Raw genomic sequence first — 22,416 nt, 5'->3', positions numbered from 1 at the left:
TATCATAGGATTTTTTTCTGTGTAAAACACCGAAACTGTTTGCCGATGGAATTCGAGGATTGACCTTACATTTAGAATCAGAATCAGACCTCAGAAGAGGCTGTTTTCTTTTCTGTTTCCGTTAGCCGGTTTAGCCTTCAAACACTTCGCCGCCATAACGGCCAAATCTTCAGAAGATCTGCGTTTACATTTGTTTTGCCGCATTTTGCAAGCAAAGTTCTCTTGAAAAGATGGCTTCGTTTGTAAAAAAACAACAAAATTTCAGGTGGGGTTAGTCTTGGAAAGACTGTTTAGAATTTTGGAAAACAACTCAGGTACCGTAATCTGGGGTGAATCGGGACTACAGTCTGAATAGGGACAGCAGTTTTTAGAGCACTTAAAGCTTTTAAATTTAGAAATGAATGTACACATTCCCGAGCAGGGGTAAATAACACGGGAATACCAAATTTTGGTATTACTTGGGCAAATAACAGCGACCAAAATGTGCCCTTGGTTGCCCAGTAATAGATGGTAAAATACCATGAAATCATACCAAAGTCTTGTAAGTGGAAGGGCACAACAATACCAAACCATGTTATTCCAAGGGTAAAATAATACCTCAAAATAAAACCATTTCAATACCAAGTTGAGGTCTTCTGGATTTTTAAACATTGCTTGAATACCAAAACTTGGTATTGCCATGGTTTTAATTTTAGGTATTCCCGCGCCCTTGGAAAATCATATTTTGGTATTCCTGTGGTCTTCCACATACATGATTTTGGTATGATTTCATGGTATTTTACCATCTATTACTGGGCAACCAAAATCACATTTTGGTAGCTGGTATTTGCACAAATAATACCAAAATTTGATATTTTCATACCATTTTTAGTGCAGCAGTTGCAGTTAGTGAAAAAACGGAAATGATCCATATGCAACAGCCAAATCTACTCACCTGATGATTCCATGTTGTTATTAGTGATATTCTTCACCACACCGAATGCATTTGTCATTGATGAACGGCCTGTGCTTGAAGTTCTTGAAGCTTCTGAAAAATAACAAGATTGAAAAATAAGTATTATTAAAATGAAACTGGATTGAAATTCACCAAAATTCAATAATCATTCGATTGACTCATTTTTCAAAGTATTGGGTTATCCCGACTTAGAGAAATTTCAACGATTTTAAAAAAAAAATCTTAATGGGTATATAAAAAAATGTTAAAACCAGCATTAAATTTTTTTTTCAAGTCATTTTAGCGCAAAATTTATTATCTTGTCCAAATTGGTAAAAATCCCATAGTTTCAGAGAAAATTGATGAAACCTTTCAATACCAAAATAATACCAAAATGTGCCATCCTGACTTAGAAAATTTTCCACAATTTCAAGTCATTTCTTTAGGGGGTATATCAAAAATTTTTAAAATCAAGTTTGAAATTTCCGGTTTTCAATGAAAGCATTCGCTTTGAGACATCATTTTAGCGCAAAATTAATTATTTTGTCAAAATTGGTCAAAATTTTCCCATAGTTTCAGAGGAATTTGATAAAACACTTTAATACCAAAATAATACCAAAATGTGCCATCCTGACTTAGAAATTTTTTCACAATTTCAAGTCATTTCTGTAGGGGGTATATCAAAAATGTTTAAAATCAAGTTTGAAATTTCCGGTTTTCAATGAAAGCATTCGCTTTGAGACATCATTTTAGCGCAAAATTAATTATTTTGTCAAAATTGGTCAAAATTCTCCCATAGTTGCAGAGGAATTTGATAAAACACTGTAATACCAAAAGAATACCAAAATGTGGTGTTCGACCATTGACAAATTCTGCAATTTAGCAATATCAAAACAATACCTTAAATTGGTATGATACCACATTTTGCTCTTGCATAATCCTTAAGACAAATTTCAAAGGGTCCAGGAATACCAAAATTTGGTATTGATACCAGAGAAAGGTATTATTACGCATTTCCCTTGTTATTTACCCATGCTCGGGTTTTGTTGGCCTGAGTCTGTTCTAATCGAAACCAACCAGAAAAATCACAATATTGTGCTCCAACACGGTTAAAACTGCTGTCCCAATTCGCCCCGTGTGTCCCGATTGACCCCAGTTTACGGTAGTCTTTGTTTGAAATAACTCTGAGCTTACCCGAGCAGGGGTAAATAACACGGGCATACCATATTTTGGTATTACTTTGCATAATAACAAATAACAAAATGTGCCCTTGGTTGCCCAGTAATAGATGGTATAATACCATGAAATCATACCAAAAAACTGTATGGGGAAGACCAAATCAATACCAAAACGTGCCATTCCAAAGGCAAATAAATACCAGACAATAACAACTTTCCGGGTAAATAAAAATCTCATCGGACAAAAAACAATGCGAATTCTCTATAGGATTACAGCGGGAATTCAATTGGGCTAATGGAATTGCAATGAGAAATGGGTAGAATTTTGATGCTATATTTAAATCCTTCGAACAGGCAGGAAAACGAAGTCTTGCTTGGAGAGCCAAAAAATATCAGGTAAATAAAACTAGAGGAATACTGGAATCGAACTCATGACAGGTAAGGTGCAGACACAATTTTAGCTACCCGTTTACCAACCGAGCTATCAACGTTTGTTGAAAACGAGCTGCTGCTGCATCAATATGTTTTAGCTGCAGGATAAAATATCGGGAAATTCAAAGAAAGAGAAACAAACTAAACCAGAGCGAGAAAGGCTGTAGCCCAGGCAGCGTGGCATTGTTCGTGGGATATTCGAGGATGCATTATTCCAACTGAATAGGATTTAGCACAAATTCAATATTAAAAGGATTTTAGAACGAAGTTCGAATATCACATGCATACCAACATTTTGGTATTGAAAGAGTTATTTTATCAAATTAACAAAGATTGACATTATTTTTTGAGTTTATCGATTATGACGAAAAAGGCACACAATGTTAAGTAAAATCCATTCTAAAATTTTAAATTTTTCACGTTGAACCTATTGTTGTCGTAAAGTCAATCGTCGAAATATATAAATGTTTTTCTTATCATTTTCAAATGTATCAGCATACTTTTAAGAATGTTAAACATCATTAAAAATTGTTTTTTTTTATGAATCCCCTTTATTTAATAGTTTTTTTATTCAAAATACCTTTATAACACCAATGTATGGCATTCTCTAATTTATAAAGATCATTAAATGACTTTGTTTGACCAAAACAAAATAGTTGGCTTTAATTTGGAGTAGATTTGCGTTTTAAAGTATGTAAGTTAGTAACAGTATGTCAAAATTCGACATTTTCTTAAAATTTGCTCAATAACGAAACAATACCAACATTTGGTATAATACCACAGATTGGTATTAACTTACACTTTAGACATTTTTTCAAGGACTCGCGAAAACCATAATTTGGTATTGATACCATTGAATGGTACTATTTTGCATTTCCCTTGTTATTTACCCATGCTCGGGTTCCAGTAACATTTTCACTTTCTCATGAAGCAGTTATCAGACCCAATAGTTCTGTGTTCAATTACACAACAAAAAATCCGATGGTAAAATCGCATGCAGTACATCACCTTCGTCAAAATTAACACTTAATATTACACACTGCATGTACATTTTTTGCAAACACAAACAAAAGTTGCAACCGACCGAATTCAAACCCAGCACCAACAGTAAGGACTGGCGCCTTAGCCCACTTGGCCATCAGACAGATGAAGAATGGAAAGGATAAACGCATATAACAGCTTGAAATTCCGGTCAAGTAGGTTTCCCATACTGATGGGCCACATAGGGGGATGGCGTCGCTATTTTTAGACCACATATTCCACTTTTTCTCATCGAAACCGACTACTTCATCGACTTCATTTTGCTGGGCGAGATAGGACGCCGTCTATTTTTAGACGATGACTCAGCACTTTTCCACTCTTGCGCTTAAAAAAACCAGGTGGCAGCACGATGTAACGCCACGTCCCTATATTTCACGGTGTAATATTACAAAGATTTTCATAAAATAATGCAATTTTTTTTTACACCCAGGCCTTTTACACGCAGCTGGATTACTATTTTTTAGCTGTGTACTACAAAGCTAATTGGGAAAGGTATCAGCATCATATTGAGAATAATTTAAATCATGGGTTTGTTTTAGAAACCAAAGCTGATATTGATTCAGCCTTGGAATCTTTAACTAATTTTGGATGCTAGGAATATTGCTAGTTATTAGCGCAGGTTGCTACTAGGGCAGCTGATTTACTCTGTGCTTACACCCCACGAGCGCCAGGAACCTGAAAACTTGTTAGTAGAATAGGGTGTTTGGTCAGGATTCATCATAGAAGATGATGATGCGACCCAAAATCATAGTGTTTTTGAAAGGTATTATATTTTATTCTCAAAGCAAACACTCGGTTGCTGCGGATGAGACATTTCCCGTTTAACTGTTGTTAAATTTTTAATTAAATGGGTTAATCTTAGACAGCAGAGTTGAAAAAGAATCGCGCGATTGAAAAGTTCTTTATTTTGGTTTGCTTTGTTTCGGGCGTGTTTTTGGGTGAAGTGGGACGATTGCGGAAAGAGGAAGAGTTCCGAATGTTCGAGAGGTTTCATCGGTGTTTGTGTGCGCCGCAGAGGCACACAAAGTAGAACGAAAAAAGAATCGCCGTCAGTTGAAAAAGAATCGCGCGATTGAAAATTTCTTTTTTTGGTTTGCTTTGTTTCGGGCGCGTTTTTGGGGGAATTGGGAAGACTGCGGAAAGAGGAAGAGTTCCGAATGTTCGAGAGGTTTCATCGGTGTGTGTGTGCGCCGCAGAGGCACACAAAATGGAGCGAAAACAGAATCGTCGTCAGTTGAAAAAAAATCGCGCGATTAAAATGTTCTTTTTTTGATTTGCTTTTTTTTCGCGCTGACATATAGGATAGACCATTAGCGTGCGTTTTTGCATTTTTTTTATTATTCGATTGTGAGTAGCGAGACCTCGCGGTTACTCTGCAACGTGTTTTCCGAGCCTTTCATTTGATATTTTATTTATCATAAGTCCTTCTTTTATCATCGTTGATTGGAAGGCACGCCACCGGTTTAGTTCGTTTAAGTTATTGTTTTAATTTCATTAGAATCGGTTACGTAGTGTCCTGTTTTCTTTTTGTTGATAATCGTGGATCGTAATAATTTATTCCAACTGGCAGTTCTAGTTTTAACTCATCAAACTATCGATTTTATGAAGAGTAAACCGTTTTTTATTTACTATTTTTGAAATTTGCACGCGTTATCTAAATTGTACAATAAGTAAAAATAGACTGATAAGTCCAGCCCATAGCACTACTGCTCGGTTGGCACGCGTTCGATTAAAAAAACTTTCTAACTAATCAATAATATATCTATCCGCAGCCGGCTGCCTAAGATTTAAATTTTTCAACCGATAAACAAAATGCTCATGGTCACATCACTGCCACTCGTGAATCCTGACCTCATACCCATCTACTAACCCCCTCAAAACTCATGTGATACTTTGTCGGAGAAGCAGTCGATTGGGCGGTCTCTATCACTCAAGTATCGGACTAACATTCCCATCCACTTCCCCGTGACTCTACCACTGGTCGTGGCCGGCGCCGGTATTGATCAGCATGATAGGGGCCTTCGAGAAGTTGCGAAGCGAGGAAAGATAGCACCCACTCATCTTCCACGGCTCGTGGATGTAACTTCTGGAGGTCCTGGTCAATAACGGAGTAGCAACTGCGGGTGGGCACCTATGCTTATGCTTATGCTTAAATGGTTTAATCTTAGACAGCCGGCTGTGGAAAGATAAAACCAAATAATATTTATTTATAAAATGAGGTGTTAAACGCAATGCTGCAATGATAGCGTAGTCTGATTTTTAATTATATAATCATTTAGTTCATGAATTTACGGAATAGACGCGACGAACTCAACCATCAAGTGCCCTCCGATCTTCCTTCTGTTAGCTAGGTAAGGTATTGATTTTCGTTGCCTCTCGAGCTACGATGCTATGGAGAGGGCTTAACACACAAACAACCGACGTCGAGCCCTCCGAGCTACGAAGCTATGGGAAGGTCTTTTCAACACAAAAAAGACTCGCGCACCACACGACGTTCTTGATGAATCAAAATAATTTTGCTACGCGATAAACCTAACGTACTAAATCGTCAACTTGCCATCCAATCAGCGATGATGAAGAAAGGGCTTGAAGCACACAATAACTCACCGATTAATATGAATAATTTTCAAGATCGATATTGTTTTATAACTACAGCGCGACTCACTCCTGATTTTCACGATCCTGAATACAGCACAAAACGAACACCGCAAAAATCCATCTCACAATCCTGATTTGTTTTTTCTTTTTTTTTTTTTTCTTTTTTTTTGCTTTTTTCACTTTGCACACAAACACAACCATAATTGAATAATTTCCCCCAACCAATGCGTCCCTTCACTAACCATTCTTGCAGGCATAATCCTGATTTTTTTCTTCACTTTGCACACAAACACAATCATCCACTTGCACTGGTGGAACATAATCTGAACACAAACAGCGACATAAAAGAGACGAAAATTATCGCGAAAAAACAGGACTGCGCGTCCCCAGAAGCACTGCACTTATGATGCCATTATTCAATTATAATGACCAATCACCCCATGCACACAAAAGAGACGAAAATTATCGCGAAAAAACAGGACTGCGCGTCCCCGGAAGCACTGCACTTATTAATTTGGATTGAATATATAGTTTACTAACTACTTAGTATAAAGGATTGTATAATTCTGGAAATTCTATATAAAACTAATCTAAATTTAATTTTGCAAACTTTAAACTCAACTATACGTCAATATATGACCATAGAATTGATAAATAAATTTTTTGGAGTGGGTATAACACCGTTTTGAGGGTTTTTGTATCGATAGAATAGATTTTTCGTTGGAATTTCGCACCAACCCGGAATTACGTCGTCGGAAAATCCGCCGGCATCTGAACCGGTCCAAGATTTACAAGTCAACCTATGTGGCATCGTAAAGGGCATAACATTTCCGATCTTTTGATACCCAAACATCTAGGTTTTCTATGAAACCCACGTTTTTAAATAGCCTGCCAAAAATGTACACTCAAAAAAATGAGTTCTCGTAAACGTGAACAGCGTTCATGCCAACGGGAACAAGGAAGAAAACTGTTCGCTTTCATGGTGCAATATGCACTATAAAAGTTGAACAATTATCTTCCTGGTTCCACGTTTACGCGAACTCATTTTTTTGAGTGTATGGACTTTCGTAATTTTTGTTCTCGTGGATCAAACTTACTTTTTGCTCAGGTATTTAAAAAAGTGTGTTTTATAGAAAACGTAGATGTCTGAGTATCAAAAGATCGGAAATTTTATGCCCTTTTCGATGCCACATAGGTTGACTTGTGAATCGTGGACCGGTTCGGATGCCGGCGTATTTTCCGACGACGTAATTCCGGGTTGGTACAAAATTTCAACGAAAAGTCTATTCTATAGATACAAAGACCCCCAAAACGGTGCTATACCAACCCCAAAATGTTTATTTAGCAATTCTAACCAAGCCTACTCCGGTGGAATCGCTGGAGGCGGTTGGTCGTCCAAAGGTCGTCAGTTCGAACACTGGGGTGGAAAGTTCCTTGGAGTAGAAATAGGTTTGGGTGCTCTCCCCATTCAAGCCTTCGGACTCCTAGGTTCGAGCAGAAACTTGCAATAGACCCGGGGGTCGTTAATGTGGATGGTTTGATTCTATGGTAATATATTGACATTTTATTGAATTAAAAGTTTGCAAAATTAAGTTTAGATAAGTTTTATATAGAATTTCCAGAGTTATATAAACTTTTATACTAAGTAGTTAGTAAACTTTATATTCAATATAAATTATTTTTTTAATCAGTCATGGAGTTGGAAGACTGGATTTATGGTGATTTATCAACAAATAACTTTTTTTATGTTAATTTTTCGAAAGGTGTACAAACTTTTTTTGCACCTATTTTGTTTTTTGTAATAGTATTTGTTATATAAGTTTTTATTCAAATAATCTTTTCATGAGCTTTTTGTAACAAAACGTTCGGCATGAGTTTCTGAACAAAACGTAGTAGGGGAAATATACCCATTTTAATCACACTAAGCCGTTCGACCAATTCTCATCACTTATGCCGTTTCTGCTATTAAATCAACATTTTCAGATGTTTCAACAATGGAGAGTTGCTTGCTCACTTTTATTTGAGCTATTTATTACTTTGGAACAGTCAAAAACACCTTATATAAGCTGTAATTCATGATCAAAGTGCTGATAGGCCGATAATAGAAATAGGCTGAGAAAGGGTATAGTTCCCCTACTAGGTTTCTGAGGAGCGGCCGTGGCTGACTGGTTACGGTGTTCGCTTTGTAAGCGAATGATTCTGGGTTCGATTCCCAACGCACCCAACGAGAAAGTTAAGAACACATAAATTTGAAATGATGAATATGAACGAATAATCAAAGTCGCTCGAGGCGGGGTTCGATCCCCCGACCTTTGGAATGGTAAGCAAAAATGCTAGCCACTCGGCCATGCGGCCATGACGACTTGATGAGCTTGGACTGGAATTACGACTACTGTTACAGAGAGCGAGTTGTGGCGCTATAACCACGGCAAATAGTGTCCAGGGCATTCGTGGAAATACAATGTCCCATCCCAGAGGGTCCCGGAGTACCAAACCTTCTTAGCATGGTGCTCCCAACGAATACAACCAAATCACGGAGCGTATGGTGGTGTGTCCCCACGCTTCTTCCTCCCCTGTCGATTCAGAATTGTGTTGTTGTTCGAACACTCAGTGCTCAAACTCAACCCAATTACGAATCATCTCTGCGATACGGCTTTACGCAGTAGGCCTGGCCCCTTTAACGCTTGTGATGATTCAATGCATTTCAATGCAATGGCGCTCTACAAATGTTAATAAATGACAAGAAGAGTGCTAGGCGTCATCTAACCTAAGGCACTCTCCAGGATCCCTTCGAAAGATTGGCTGCGCTAGGGTCTGATTAGATTAGATTAGATTAGATTTGAAAATGTAGTACTAGGTTTCTGTCAACATTAAATTGTTTACATGTTTCATCACAAAATGTGCATACACTCAACTTCCGGTGGTTGGTAGTTTGTACCCCGTTGGTTGGTCAAAGTCAAACTAAAAAGTGACGAACTGTCACTTTTTACACGGCGCCCACGCACACTATCAAAACAAACGTTTGATAGTGTGTGTGAACTCCGTGTAAAAGGGGTGTCAAACTAAAAAGTGACCCCGTTCGTATGACAACAGTTGGTGTCAAACCATCGGGGTTTGAGTGTAGTGCCCAAGGGGTGTAAATACTTTTTTTACATGCCGTATACTTGTTTTTCATATGTTTCCAGGGCTTTCAAATATACATTTTCATCTATTAACAAAACAAATTTGAAGACATTTGGTGGTAGCATTGCCGAGATATAGCTATTTTAAGTTATCAGTTTGAAAAAACGTGTGCCACGATATATCAACACTGCCTTAACCAAATCGGCTTAAAATTTTGGTGAAGATTTTCAAAAAAATTATTTTAAAAAAAGATAAAAATATTTGTATGTTTTTCGCATAAAAAAACAATGTTTTCGATTTTTATGTTTTTTAAAACTGCAAAATTTTAAAATCGGACTTCGTCATGCACGCGGGATATGTCTTGCGAGGCTTCAAATTTCAGCCAATTTGGTCTATCCCATCTCGAGATATCGTGGCACCCGTAAATCAACTCTGTGTTCAGAGAAAAACGCTCGCAAAGTTTGATAGGGTACGTTATCCATTAGTGGACCCCTTTCCTATAGTGGACCCTCTGAAGGGTTTTTGATGAAAAATTCAATAAAATCACAATTTCAATCGTGTTGTTGTCTACAATTCTTTTATTTGGCATGTTCAGCATCATTTAAAACAATGTTGACTGACATTGAATTATCCTTTTTACCAAAATAAGTGTTTTGAGTTCGACATCTGAAATCAGCCATGGCCACTAGCATTTTCACAACAAAACTGCATTTTTATTTTATGATTGAATTAACCATCCAATCATTTTTTGACTGATTATTTAACTTCAGCAAGTCGAAATAATGTAAGTTTAAGGATCAGGAAGGCTAAGGAGGAGATCAACGATGGCAATAGCCAGGAAGTGGAGAAACTGTTCAGCAAAAACAAGTTCAGCCCGCTAGCGGAGAAGAGCAACAACAACAACAATGCGAACCCAGCAGCAGAAAAAACCACCCCCGTGGTACCAGCACCCGGCAAGTCGGCCGGGGAGAAGAAGCAGCCGCCGCTGGTGGTGAAAGAAACGAGCTTCGCCCGCCTTGCGAAGGTGATGTCGACATGTGATGTCCAGCCGGAACACAAACTGACGCGGTACGGCACCAAAATTACGTGCTTCTCGAGCGACGACTTCTACACGGTGCAAGCCCACCTGAAGAAGAACAAGGTGCAGTTCTACACACATGGAAAGCGCAGTGCGAGACCGCACCGGGTAGTAATGAGAGGTCTCCCGAACGCGGAACCGGATTACGTCAAGGAGCTGCTCAAGACGGAACATCAGCTGGACGTCTTGGCAGTACACGCCATCAGGCGGAGCAGCAGCTTCCCGCCATCGATGAGACGCCTTTCATCGTGCTCTTCCCCAAGGGGCACACCAGTTTGAAGGAGTTGAGTAGCAAGGTAAAGAAAGTGGGACCAGTCGCCGTCCGGTGGGTGGCCTACCGGAACGAAGAACCGCACGTGACCCAGTGCAAGAACTGCTTGCAGTTCGGTCACGGAACCAGTAACTGCCATCTCAAGCCAAGGTGCAGCAGCTGTGGGGGTGCCCACAGCACGGAAAAGTGCAAAGCAGAAGAAACGCAAGCCAAGAAGTGTGTCAACTGCACTGGATCCCACGAGGGTCTGGACCGCAGCTGTCCCAAGCGTGCGCAGTTCATCCAGTCGAGGCAGCAGGCGTCCAAGCCGAAGCCGCCAGCATGGAAGAAGGACAAACAGACTCCGGCAGGAGCCGCGTTCACCGCGGTGGATTTTCCACCACTACCTGGAGCGGTGCCGTCCGTCGGGACGGAAGATAAACATCCTCGTCCCGCAGGAAGAAGTCGAGAAAATACTGGCGCCGGCGCCGGTGCAACCCCGAAGGAGCAACAAGGTGAACGGAAGCTGTACAGCGAGTCGGAGCTGTGGACCATTTACCGAGAATACAGAGTTTGCTTGAGCCAGTGCAAGACACCCGAGGAACAGATTGACGTGATCGCACACTTGCTGACACATGGCACGAGAAAATAATCATCTTATTCAATTACGGTTTTTTTATTTTATTATTTATTATTTTTGTACTATTGATCCTCGGTCCTAACCTGGTCACAGCACCTAAAAGGACCTAATAAAAATAAGTTATGAAGAAAAAAAATAGCTGTTTCATGTTAAAAGTACCAAGAAAGCTAAAGCCGTAAGAATTTATAATTAATCAAAACTATAGTTAATCGTACTTAACTGAAACATCATAATTGCAGCACAGACAAACAGACGGGACACTCGAGTGCCGAACCATCGTCCTTCAAAAACGGTTATTTCAAATGCAATTTTGTTTCGGCATCCACTCACCCGGCGCTGATGGCGCTGCTGTCGTGACAGCTCACCCGTCATTTCTCAGTGTGTGTGATACGTGTTTTTGTTTTTAAGTTGAGCGTGAGCACGTTCGAGGCAGCAAATGAGAACACAAAAGTTTATGGAATTCAGGAAATCTAACGGTGAATCACAATCCAGGCTTTGCAGGAAATGGTTGGGGCAGCCTTGGCCATAGCCTCTTGAATATTAACCCGGTTGAACTGCCTGCCGATGTCGAGGCTGCTGCTGAGGCGCCCGCTACTGCGGAGGAAGCCGGATCCTGTGGTGAAGTCAACTCCTTCGGAGCAACTTGCTTATCCTTCGTGGACTGCTGCTCAGATTGCTGCTGCTGGTCGTCCTTTTGGCCTTTTGGCGATGTTGGGCCTCTCAATCTTTTTCCACAGTTCAGTTTCTGTGGTTCAGTTTCGATATAAATTTAACGGCATCATTTTTTAAAATCTTTGCCACTTTTTGCTTTTGTTGTTTGGCGCAACTTAACTGCGCCGTGGACACGTTCCCCGCGGATGTTTCCAAACGCCCATCGTGGGGATCAATTCTGGTGGATTTGAATTTAATTTTTCTATTTCGGCGGTCACTACACAGCAAATAAAGTAGTAATCCAGCTGCGTGTAAAAGGCTTGGGTGTAAAATAAATTTTGCATTTTCTAATGAAATTCTGTGTAATATTACACCCTGAAATATGTAGCCCATCAGTATGGGAAACCTACTTGACCGAAATGTCAAGCTCAGATATGCATTTATCCTTTCCATTTTTCATCGGTCTGATGGCCGAGCGGGCTAAGGCGCCAGCCCTTACTGATGGTGCTGGGTTTGAATCCCGTCGGTTGCAACTTTTTTTTTGTGTTTACAAAAATTGTACAGACATTGTGTAATATTAAGTGTTTATTTTGACGAAGGTGATGTGCATGCTTTTGCATGCGATTTTACCATCGGATTTTTTGCTGTGAGTTCAACTTTTTTTTTATATTTATTGTAAGTTTCAAATATTTTAAACGCGATACTTTGATTTTTTGTACTGTGATAAGGCCGATGCAAATATTTAAAAAAGTTTTTGTCCCTCGGCCCTGGCCTAGGTCAAGGGGGGGGGGGGGGCAAAAAAATAAAAAAAAATATAAAAATTCAAATAACAAGCCAAAGTCTTTACATTTAAATGAAAAAAGTGTTTTAAAATGCATTTTACACTAGTTCAGTTGTTTTGCAATCATTAGTTTTCAAAAAATCTAAGATCTGACAAAAACAAAAATTGTATCGAAAAAAAAGATTTTGCATCAATAATTTTCAAAAAATCTTAAGATTTTTTAATAAACCCAAACATGCTAAAAATGATTTTAAACGCAGGAGAATGTATTTTAATTTGATTTCAGCTGGTTGCACTTGAATTTTCATTGAAATTTTGAAGCTTATTGTAAAAATATTTTTTTTGCCCCCTGATTTTTCGGGCCAATTTTGAAGGGGGGGGGTGACAAAAACTTTTAAAAATATTTGTACCAGCCTAAACAAAATACGCATATTGAGTTCCAAGTAATAGATTGTTATAATTGTTGATTATTTGATTAAAGAGTTATACTGACAGTGATTTTTCCAATCTAAAAATATTTTTTTTAATCTTTTTATGTACCTCGTAACCTTTTCCCTGAAAAATTACTTACATAAAACATATCGAAATCGGGGTTAAGGATGACTTTTTTCAGAAAGAACTGGATTAAAATTGGTCAGATTTGAATTGAAAGGGTACATAAAATGAAGCAGTCAAAAATTGAACTCAATTGAATATTTCTGACTAAAAAAACAATATTGTTTAATATCAAGTTATGATACTACATACTAGGATTAGAGAGGAATAACAGGTTATCATTTAGTGATCATAGTGAAATAATACAATTAGAGCATTCCAATCACTATAAAAGTGCTTTAAAAACATAATGACATCTGATACATCTCTTACAAAAAATGAAAAACTGGCAAAAACCGTCATGCGACTTAAAAATCTATTAATAATATAAGAAGTGTTGTGAATTAACACGCATTATAAAAAATACTGCACAATAAAAAATGTTGAATTTTAGATAACTCCGACTCCGACTCTGGGTTATCAGAAATTTTCGGCTCCGACTCCGACTCCAGCTAATAAAAGTTAGCCGACTCCGACTCCAGCTGTTTGAGTTTTGACGACGCCGACTCCAGGTCATCAAAAAGACCCGACTCCACCGACTCCGACTCCACAGCCCTGGTGTTATCAAAGTGTTATTGAGAAAAATACCTTAGAAAGTTGTGGCACTTTTAATATAGACGTCATAATTTGTAACAAATTATCTGCTTCGTCCAAACTTGAAATCATGAACAAGATTCGCCGAAACAATGTATCAATACCTGTAATTATAAAAGTGTTACAAAATATTTGTTTTGTCTGAACCGTTTGAACTAAGCCCAAATCTTAAATATAGGCTTCAATTTGTTTGTACAGTCCTGATTCGATTATCCGAAATTTCGATTATCCGAAGTTCGATTATTCGAAGGTTTGTATGGAACTTCGGAAAATCAAATCACAAACAATTTTTTTTTTCGTTTTCGGTCGTTTCTAGTTTTTTAGCGCGTATTCCCGAAAAAACACGCGGCATAGCCTCGAAACGACGCGCCGCACATTCGGCAAATGCGCGCTGTCAAATCCCATACTACGCGTTTTGTTTTTGTTTATCTTCTTCTTCGAATCGCTTGCCATAGCTGCCAGGTATGTTTTTTATTGCACTAAAAGTGTAGAAAATAGCTGGCAACAATGTTTATGGCACATTCTGAAATGCCGTGCGGCGTGTACGTTTGAAAGAAACGGTCAATATTCGAAAAAATAATTGCACAAATTAAATAACATTAAATTCGAGTTCGACTATTAAACAATAAAATATTCCGTCACCGCCATATTGGCCGCCATCTTGGATTTAAAAACTCTAAACCACTTTAGAACTTTAGTCACAATGGAGCACTTCCATTCGAGCAGTTTTTGCTTTTTTCTACAATGTATTTCTTATGGAGCGAACTGTCAAAAACTGCTCGACTGCGGCTGCGGTGCTCTATTGGCGGAGCCTTTAAGCCTGGTCTACAAGAGGAAACTCGCAGGATAGCAGATGCAAGCGCAAGTTTGGTTCTAAATTTTGAAATATATGAAAATTTTCGCAGGATTTTGCATTGACAATTCCAAACGGGGAATCACAGCATCCAACGCAGCTGATTGCAGATACTCGCAGGAAAGTTTGCGTTTTTAGAACGATTTTTTTTTCACTTCTGTCATCGCGGCGCAGCGTAGGGTCGTAGGAGTTTCCCGACGTAGATCAGGCTTTAAGCGGTATACGCACTTCGGAAGGAATCGGTCAAGAAAAATTTCAAATGAGCAACAGTGGCAGAGTAAGCAAGCTAGAGAGGGTGAAGAAAAGCCCCAAGAAATCACTCCTTCTCCTTTGTTCTGCTGTTCGTAAAGCTGTTTCTTGACCCCTTTCCTTCCGATCAGCGTACTAGCCTTTAAGCAATCAAAAATAAGACAACGAAAAAAATGTTTTTTTTTTTCGTGATTCGATTATTCGAAGTGAAATTTTCCGAGGCCGTCGGATAATCGAGTCTGGACTGTTCGTGAGTTATTGAAAATCAGTATCAATACAGACGTGCATCCTGTCTATTTCAGAGATTTAGGCTCAGGGTGTCATATTGTAACACCATAGTAAGCATGCTAAATCTTTGGAACATAAATCATTTATCTAAATAAGTAGCCTATGGTATCCAATAACTAAACATAACAGCTCTTTTTAGTAAGATAAGCTATAATTTCCTTCCAACCATCGATCAGTAGGGTAGAGTAGTCATCAATGAGAACAATGATAAAATGGTTCTCACAAGTCGTACACCCAAAGTTAAAGAACGAGGGGATAGTCCTCCCGAAAAGAAATGTGAGAAAAGTCAAAATCTATGGAAATCTTTCAAAACATGAATTAAAAGGGATTTTTGGCATAATTATAGATTTTTTACTTCATTTAACCAAAAATACACACCATTTTTTTTGCTGAAATTCAGTAAAGTTTTACTGAATTTTCATCTACTGAAATTTCAGTAAACGATTCAGTAATTTAGATTTCACTGAATTCTCAGTTAGGGGAGGTGGGGGTCAGACGGCCATGCGCTTGTTTTACTACTAAACATGATAAAAGTTACCCAAATATCTAATGATATTGTACCTTAGGCTAAATAAGTTACTTTGAGCCACTTTTTGCAAAATTAAATAGTGGTTTGTAAACAAAATTTTGATAATTAAGAAAAAATGCCGTAATCACCAGTGTGTCGTAATATTTATCATTTGAAAAAAGTTCTTTGAATATAAACTGTTTTAAAAACATTTTGGAGCATATTACTAAAAGCTTTTCATTTCGCAGTCATGGTGATAATGTCCTTAACAGTATCAGATACAAACATTAGATTTTTATGAATTTTTATCATAGTTATCTAAGTTGCAAAATACGGTGGCCGTCTTACCCCCGCAAGAGGAGGAAGGATCGAAAAAGCACATTTTTTTTAAATCAATAAAAAGTAAAGAAAAGTTTATTTTAAAGACAAAAGTTAGGTAATTTCCAACTAGGATCTGTACTAAGTTGGGGTTGAAAATAATGGTTTATTTTGATTTGAAATTAGGTTTTACCTTAGGGTGGCCGTCTTACCCCCATCTCCCCTAACTGATATTTGTCACTTTGACAGATGATTTACTGAAATTTCAGTAAAATGGTTGTCAAAGCAACTGAAATTTCAGCAATAGAAACGTCAAATTATTTTGCTGAAAATTCAGTAATTTTCTTGTGGCAGTTTGACAGATCATTTGCTGAAGATTCACCAATCATTGCTGATATTTCAGTCATCAAAATATTATTTTGCTTGTCATTAAACATACTGTTATTAACTCAATAATTTCATCAATCGCCCAAACCTAAAAAACAGGTGGTTAGCTAGATAGAGGCATTTGCTATTAACATTTTTCTTACCTTTGTTTCTAAAAATCACAATAAAAAATTAAAAAAAAAACAACACATTTGAAAGATTTTCTCTCGGCAGCATCCAAACAATAAGTCAGAAATGACATTTCAGTTTGACAGATATGCAGTTACTGATTTCTCAGTAATGTTTTTGTTATTACCGAATTTCAGCAAATGTGATGGTTACTGAATCGTATTCAGTTATTTATTTTACTGAAATGGCAACCCAAAATTTGCTGTGTACAAACTTATTTTGTATAAATGTATGGATTTTACAAAGTTTAAATGCTTTTTAGTATAACTTTTGTTAATTAGAGTTTCATGTTGGCAAAATTGCTCTAAAATGTTCAAGGCAAGTCACCCGCAATGGAACAATACAAAAACATGACGTTTTACTAGAAAAGTATTGATTTTTGTAGAGTGTCTCATTGTTCCCCACCTGTCTTATTGTTCCCGCCAAGTGCGTCTACAATGAGACTCTGGTTGTAGATGTCGGATCGGTTTTTATATTTTGGTCAATGTCAGAACACATTAAAAGAAAGAAAATGCAACAAAAAAGCTCACTAAAACATGCTGATGAAAAAATTTGAAAAATCGTTGAAAGTTGAAAACCAAAAGTGTCTCATTGATGACTACCCTACCCTAATCGTTACCATTTATTAAAGTCTACAATGAGGATTCAAGTGGTAGAAATAACAGCTCGCCCATAACAAAACCATTAAAGAAAACAGAAACTGCTCACATGACTGTATTCCTTCAGTCCTGTCTTCAACGCAGCTCGGCTTTGTTCTAGCTGCCCAAGTAACCACAAGCACTAAATCACGGGTATGAATCTTCAAGCAATTTCAATATGGCGACTTGTAGCAGAAGGAAGTGAGGCATTTTCGCTATTTCTCACTGTTCTGTGTTCTGCGTGCACGTCCGCAAACATCGACCACACACATACTTACACAAAGCGCCACCAAGAGGCAAAAGGTGATTAAGAATATTTTTGGCACTTTCGTTAAAAATATGCGGTTTTGCAAAAACAAATAACAACACCAACATTTTAGTGTAGTTTAACTGTCATACTTGTAATTCGTTGCTGATTTGTTCGAAAATTTGTTAAAAATAATAAGTTTTTTTGCAGCACCCCTTTTGGACGGACATTTCTGTTGTCACCTTCTGGTTCCTTGGATTGGCCATGCATAATTTCACAGTGTAATAAACAGGGCAGCTACCACCACGTGGCGCCACTGTTTCGAATGAGAAAATGATACAAGTTTTTCAGACGAGTTTCAATCCCGTGACTAAATTGAAGTATTTATTCAGTACTAAATCAGCACTCGAATGCTTTGAAGTAGTAAATAAGCTTTGCGAATGCCTCAAAGTACCAAAACTTTGCAGCATTACAACTGGCATTAAATCACCATTTACGACCTTGAAAACGACGGGAAACATTTCAGCACGGGATTGAAACTCGTCTGAAAAACCTGTATCATTTTCTCATTCGAAACAGTGGCGCCACGTGGTGGTAGCTGCCCTGTTTATTACACAGTGAAATTATCCATGGTCAATCCAAGGAACCAGAAGGTGATAACAGAAATGTCCGTCCAAAAGGGGTGCTGCAAAAAAAAACATATTATTTTTAACAAATTTTCGACCAAATCAGCAACGAATTACAAGTTTGACAGTCCAACTACTGTCAAAAGTGGGTTTTGTTATTTGTTTTTGCAAAACCGCATATTTTTAATGAAAGTGCCAAAAATATTCATAAGGGACCATCCATAAACCACGTGGACACTTTTTTGGGAATCTGTTACCCCCCCCCCCCCCCCTAGTGGACAATTGCCCATACAAAAAAAAACTTTTTGTATGGATCGTGGACAATCGCCGCACCCCCAAAAGTGTCCACGTGGTTTATGGATGGTCCCTAATCACCTTTGCCTCTTGGTGGCGCTTTGTGTTAGTATGTGTGTGGTCGATGTTTGCGGAAGTGCACGCAGAACACAGAACAGTGAGAACTAGCGAAAATGCCTCACTTTTTTCTGATACAAGTCGCCATATTGAATTTGCTTGAAGATTCATACCCGTGATTTCAGCCAGTCACGCTCTTATTGACTTTTATCCTTCTCCCGTTATACTGTTCCTATAAGCGTGCGGGCTAAGGCGCAGTTCCCCCTGTGTGCAACAGTTTTATTTTTGCGTGAACTGGGTTCAATTCCCGCTGACTGAAGTGTTTTTTTTGTTTATTTTTTTTTTTGTGGAAAACTGCAGCCTGCAATTAAGCCAAATTTTTCAAAACATATGCCCATAGCAAAAAGGTCATTATCAAAAGTTCTCTGGTAAATTTAATGACTTTCCTCGCAAGCAAAAAGCTGCTTTCCGGAAATCTGATACACTTTGTGAAATTTTGCCAACCGTGGACCAAGCACTCCTCGGAAAAACAGTTAAGGTTAGCCGTTAGCCATTACTTGTCCCTTTTAACCCCAAGCCTTCCGTAATTGATTGTACTGTACTTGACTGGATGGCTGCAATTTGCTGAGTGACTCGTCAATAATGTTCGTCCAACAAAATGATAACGGGTTTTTCTCATGAACCAGAAACTCGAAACAGCAGAAAGAAAGTCTTCCTTAATGTTCGATGCATCAACCACATCGATTAAAAGTTTCAAAACAAACACTCATTTCAGAATACATCAGTTGGCTGGCGCGCATCCTGGTGATCGACGAGAAAAATGCAAGAATAACATCAAAGTGTCACACTCACACATGAAACGCAACAGGAGAAAAAAAACAAAGAGGCCCACCACCAAGTGTGTGGAGCAGCTAGCTGTCCTTTTTTTTCCCCAAGCCTTGACGTCGATAAAGCAGTTTTTTTTGTTCGAGCTTTCGGTGAGGCATTAAATCGGCATCACTGTGCGCCACTTGAAATATTTCTCAAGGGAAAAGTGCTGATTTAATGTTTTGAAGCATTATTTGCTGGTATTAAATGCCAATATAATGCTGATTTAATGCCACCATTAAGTGCCTCGCGGTTACTTGGGTGTTCTATTTTTTTAAGAGAACTGAAACAGCCCAAGTAACCGCGAGGCACTAAATAGCGGCATTAAATCAGCGTTATATTGGCATTTAATACCAGCAAATAATGCTTCAAAACATTAAATCAGCACTTTTCTCTTGAGAAATATTTCAAGTGGCGCACAGTGATGCCAATTTAATGCCTCACCGAAAGCTCGTGCAAAACAACTGCTTTATCGACGTCATCGCTGGGGGAAAAAAAGGACAGCTAGCTGCTCCACACACTTGGTGGTGGGCCTCCTTTGTTTTTTTTTCTCCTGTTGCGTGTCATGTGTGAGTGTGACACTTTGATGTTATTCTTGCATTTTTCTCGTCGATCTCCAGGATGCGCGCCAGCCAACTGATGTATTCTGAAATGAGTGTTTGTTTTGAAACTTTTAATCGATGTGGTTGATGCATCGAACATTAAGGAAGGTTTTCTTTATGCTGTTTCGAGTTTCTGGTTCATGAGAAAAACCCGTTGTCATTTCGTTGGACGGAAATTATTTACGAGTCACACAGCAAATTGCGGCCAGCCAGTAAGAGCAGTGCAATCAATTACGGAAAGCTTGAGGTTATTAGGGACAAGTACTGGCTAACGGCTAACGGGAACTGTTTTTTTCCGAGGAGTGCTTGGTCCACGGTTGGCAAAATTTCACAAAGTGTATCAGACTTCCGGAAAGCAGCTTATTGCTTGTAAGAAAAGTAACTAAATTTACCAGAGAACTTTTGATAATGTCCTTTGTCCTTTGGACATATGTTTTGAAAAATTTGGCTTAATTACAGGCTGCAGTTTTCCACAAAAAAAAAAAAACAAAAAAACACTTCAATCGGCGGGAATTGAACCCAGTTCACGCAAAATTATAACATATACACACTGAGGGAACTGCGCCTTAGCCCGCACGCTTATTAGAAGTGTATGACGGGAGAAGGATCAAAGTCAATAAGACATGTCTGGCTGAAATGTTTCCCGTATCGATGGGTTACTTTGTTGATAAAAATCAAATGCTTTGAAGCACATTTTCAAGGTCGTAAATGGTGATTTAATGCCAGTTGTAATGATGCAAAGTTTTGGTACTTTGAGGCATTCGCAAAGCTTTTTTACTACTTCAAAACATTCGAGTGCTGATTTAGTACTGAATTAATACTTCAATTTAGTGCTTGTGGTTACTTGGGAGACCACTCGCAACCACTCAAGTAACCACAAGCACTTAATTGAAGTATTAATTCAGTACTAAATCAGCACTGGAATGTTTTGAAGTACACAGCAAAAAATCCAATGGTAAAATCGCATGCAAAAGCATGCACATCACCTTTGTGAGCAAAAGCATGTAATATTGTATGAGAAAACGTGTACACAAAAAGCATGTACAAAAGAAAAATAAATAAATTTTGCACACCACAAAAATAACATTAATCTGGCGAGAGTCATATCCAGATTACAAAGTCCGCGCCCCAACCGTTTCGGCTATCTCGTCGTCTTATAAATGTTGTGTTTAACGCCGATGTACCAGTAGGTTCCCCATACGTCGTATATTGAATTAACTGTATACGATGTATGGGGAACGTACAGCTACATCGGTGTTGATCAGGTTAAACTAATAGCGGCGAGATAGCTGAGATGGTTGAGGCGCGGACTTTGTTATCTGGATATGACTCTTACCAGATTGATGTTATTTTTGGGGTGTGCAAAATTTATTTATTTTTCTTTTGTACATGCTTTTTGTGTACACGTTTTCTCATACAATATTACATGCTTTTGCTCACAAAGGTGATGTGCATGCTTTTGCATGCGATTTTACACAGAAATTTTTTACTGTGTAGTAAATATGAACCAGAATCCCTAAACAGCATAAAGAAAACCTTCCTTAATGTTCGATGCATCAACCACATCGATTAAAACTTTCAAAACAAACACTCATTTCAGAATACATCAGTTGGCTGGCGCGCATCCTGGAGATCGACGAGAAAAATGCAAGAATAACATCAAAGTATCACACTCACACATGAAACGCAACAGGAGAAAGAATCGTCTTGCGAACCTTCGTGGTGAACGGACACTAGAGCTGCGGTATTTTTTACTACCTAAGCTCAGAGTTATTTCAAAACAAAATTCACAGTCATTTTAAAGACTACCTGAGTTATTTTCCAAAATTCTAAACAGTCTTTTCAAGACTAACCCCGCCTGAAATTTTGTTGTATTTTACAAACGAAGCCATCTTTTTAAGAGAACTTTGCTTGCAAAATGCGTCAAAACAAAGGTAAACGCAAATCTTCTGAAGATTTGGTCGTTACGTCGGTGAAGCGTTTGAACGTTAAACCGGCTAACGGAAACAGAAAAAGAAAACAGCCTCTTCTGAGGTCTGATTCTGATTCTGAATGTGAGGTCAATCCTCCAATTCCATTGACAAACAGTTTCGGTGTTTTATCCGAAACTGATGACAAGGAACCTTCTCCTCGTACTGAGCCTTCTGCCGTCGAGAAACGAGTAAAGGCTCCGCCAATTGTAGTGACTTCCGTCTCCGATTTGGCCAGCTTTCGAACGCAACTGAAGAATTGCAAGGAAACTTGCAATTTGAAGGTTTCGTTCCAGCTTGGTCGAAGAGGAGAATGTCGCTTGTTGACGGAATCTTTACAAGATCACCAATCTTTTGTTGGTTATTTGAAAAACCACAAACACAATTTCTACACGTATGAGACCAAGAATGCTCGGCCATTCAAGGCGGTCTTGAAAGGTCTCTCCAACG

At 38.5% G+C, this 22,416-nt stretch overlaps 1 protein-coding gene across 10 annotated transcripts in view; it reads right to left on the bottom strand.

The window, feature by feature from the left end:
• LOC6045498 (protein unc-79 homolog) overlaps nucleotides 1-22,416 on the bottom strand; it is a 279,959-nt gene that overhangs the window by 50,086 nt on the left and 207,457 nt on the right. For 8 of the 10 annotated variants that reach the window (XM_038254239.1, XM_038254243.1, XM_038254237.1 and 5 more), the window contains one exon: nucleotides 13,889-13,998. The exons of the other annotated variants lie outside the window; for them this stretch is intronic. In XM_038254239.1, coding sequence (XP_038110167.1) covers nucleotides 13,889-13,998 — 110 coding nt within the window. The remainder of the gene's footprint in view (nucleotides 1-13,888; nucleotides 13,999-22,416) is intronic. 10 annotated transcript variants of the gene reach the window in all.

This window comes from Culex quinquefasciatus, chromosome 2, assembly GCF_015732765.1.
Source record: "Culex quinquefasciatus strain JHB chromosome 2, VPISU_Cqui_1.0_pri_paternal, whole genome shotgun sequence".
In the NCBI taxonomy this organism is placed as follows: domain Eukaryota; kingdom Metazoa; phylum Arthropoda; class Insecta; order Diptera; family Culicidae; genus Culex; species Culex quinquefasciatus.
The sequence above is the reverse complement of the archived record's forward strand: the minus strand, read 5'-3'. Positions and strand labels throughout refer to the sequence as shown.